The sequence below is a fragment of the Octopus bimaculoides genome, chromosome 20 (assembly GCF_001194135.2).
Source record: "Octopus bimaculoides isolate UCB-OBI-ISO-001 chromosome 20, ASM119413v2, whole genome shotgun sequence".
Classification (NCBI taxonomy): domain Eukaryota; kingdom Metazoa; phylum Mollusca; class Cephalopoda; order Octopoda; family Octopodidae; genus Octopus; species Octopus bimaculoides.
This window is the reverse complement of record NC_069000.1, coordinates 14,017,125-14,018,159: the sequence shown is the minus strand read 5'-3', so window position 1 is coordinate 14,018,159 and position 1,035 is coordinate 14,017,125. Positions and strand designations below refer to the sequence as shown.

The 1,035-nt window shown below is 32.0% G+C and overlaps 1 protein-coding gene across 1 annotated transcript in view; it reads left to right on the top strand.

Annotated features, from left to right (window-relative positions):
• Positions 1-1,035, top strand: part of LOC106881606 (dynein axonemal heavy chain 5-like) — a 222,976-nt gene that overhangs the window by 82,025 nt on the left and 139,916 nt on the right. The window contains exon 24 of the mRNA XM_052975199.1: positions 210-363. Coding sequence (XP_052831159.1) covers positions 210-363 — 154 coding nt within the window. The remainder of the gene's footprint in view (positions 1-209; positions 364-1,035) is intronic.

Below are 1,035 nucleotides of genomic sequence, written 5' to 3'. Positions count from 1 at the left end.
TATATATATATATATATATATATATATGTATATATTGTTATGTTATATTCTGTTAGAAATGTGGTAAGAGTACAGAATAAAGCTCATCCACCTTCAGAATTACCCATTCCAAGACATGATTCTTTATAATGTTTCTCTGTTGAATTGGTTCTACCGAATCTGTAAAATTTCTCATGTAACCATTCTCATTGGGAAACTGTATTCTTTAGGTTCAATGCACCCTTCAAAAGAGAGATACAACAATGGGTTCAAAATCTGTCAAACTCGTCTGAAATCATAGATAACTGGTTGACTGTACAAAATCTTTGGGTCTACCTTGAAGCTGTCTTTGTTGGGGGAGATATTGCGAAACAACTTCCAAAGGTAAACCTTTGTTTTTTAATATATTTTATTTTTATCATATTGTTATCCTTTGTTTGTTTTTTTTATCTTTTATGTGTTTCACTCATTCAACTGTGGTGAAGTCACGATCATGTCAGGGCCCTGCCTTGAAGAATTTTAGTTGAATGAGTCAACTCCCTGTACATCATTACTTTTCTTACTTTTAAAGTCAGATACTTAGTCTGCCAGGCTCTTTTGTTGAACCATTAAGTTATAAGGATGTAAATACACCAGCACCAGTTGTCAAATGCTGGTGAAGGACAAACACAGACTCAAAGACACACATACACATGCAAACAAGCAAACAAACATATACATACATACATACATACATAAGTTCCTCGCCATATCACAATTCACCTATTTTCATCTTCAAGGCTTAAATTTCCACTTCTGAATTTTGCAAACCATCTTCTGCAAGTTCTTTCATTCAAGCATTCTTTCCCATAAACTGAGTGTATGTTTCGAGTCGCTTCAGCTGTAGAGTTTCCTTTTTTGTACTCATAAAGCATTATGTACCTCAAATGCTCTTTGGATACTTCCATGTTAGAAAGGGTTTTAATCAAAGAAATTTTAATTCTATTATTCTGTAAAATAATATTTAATTAGTTTAAATTTACACAAATGCATAAAAATAATTTTTAATTCCATTAG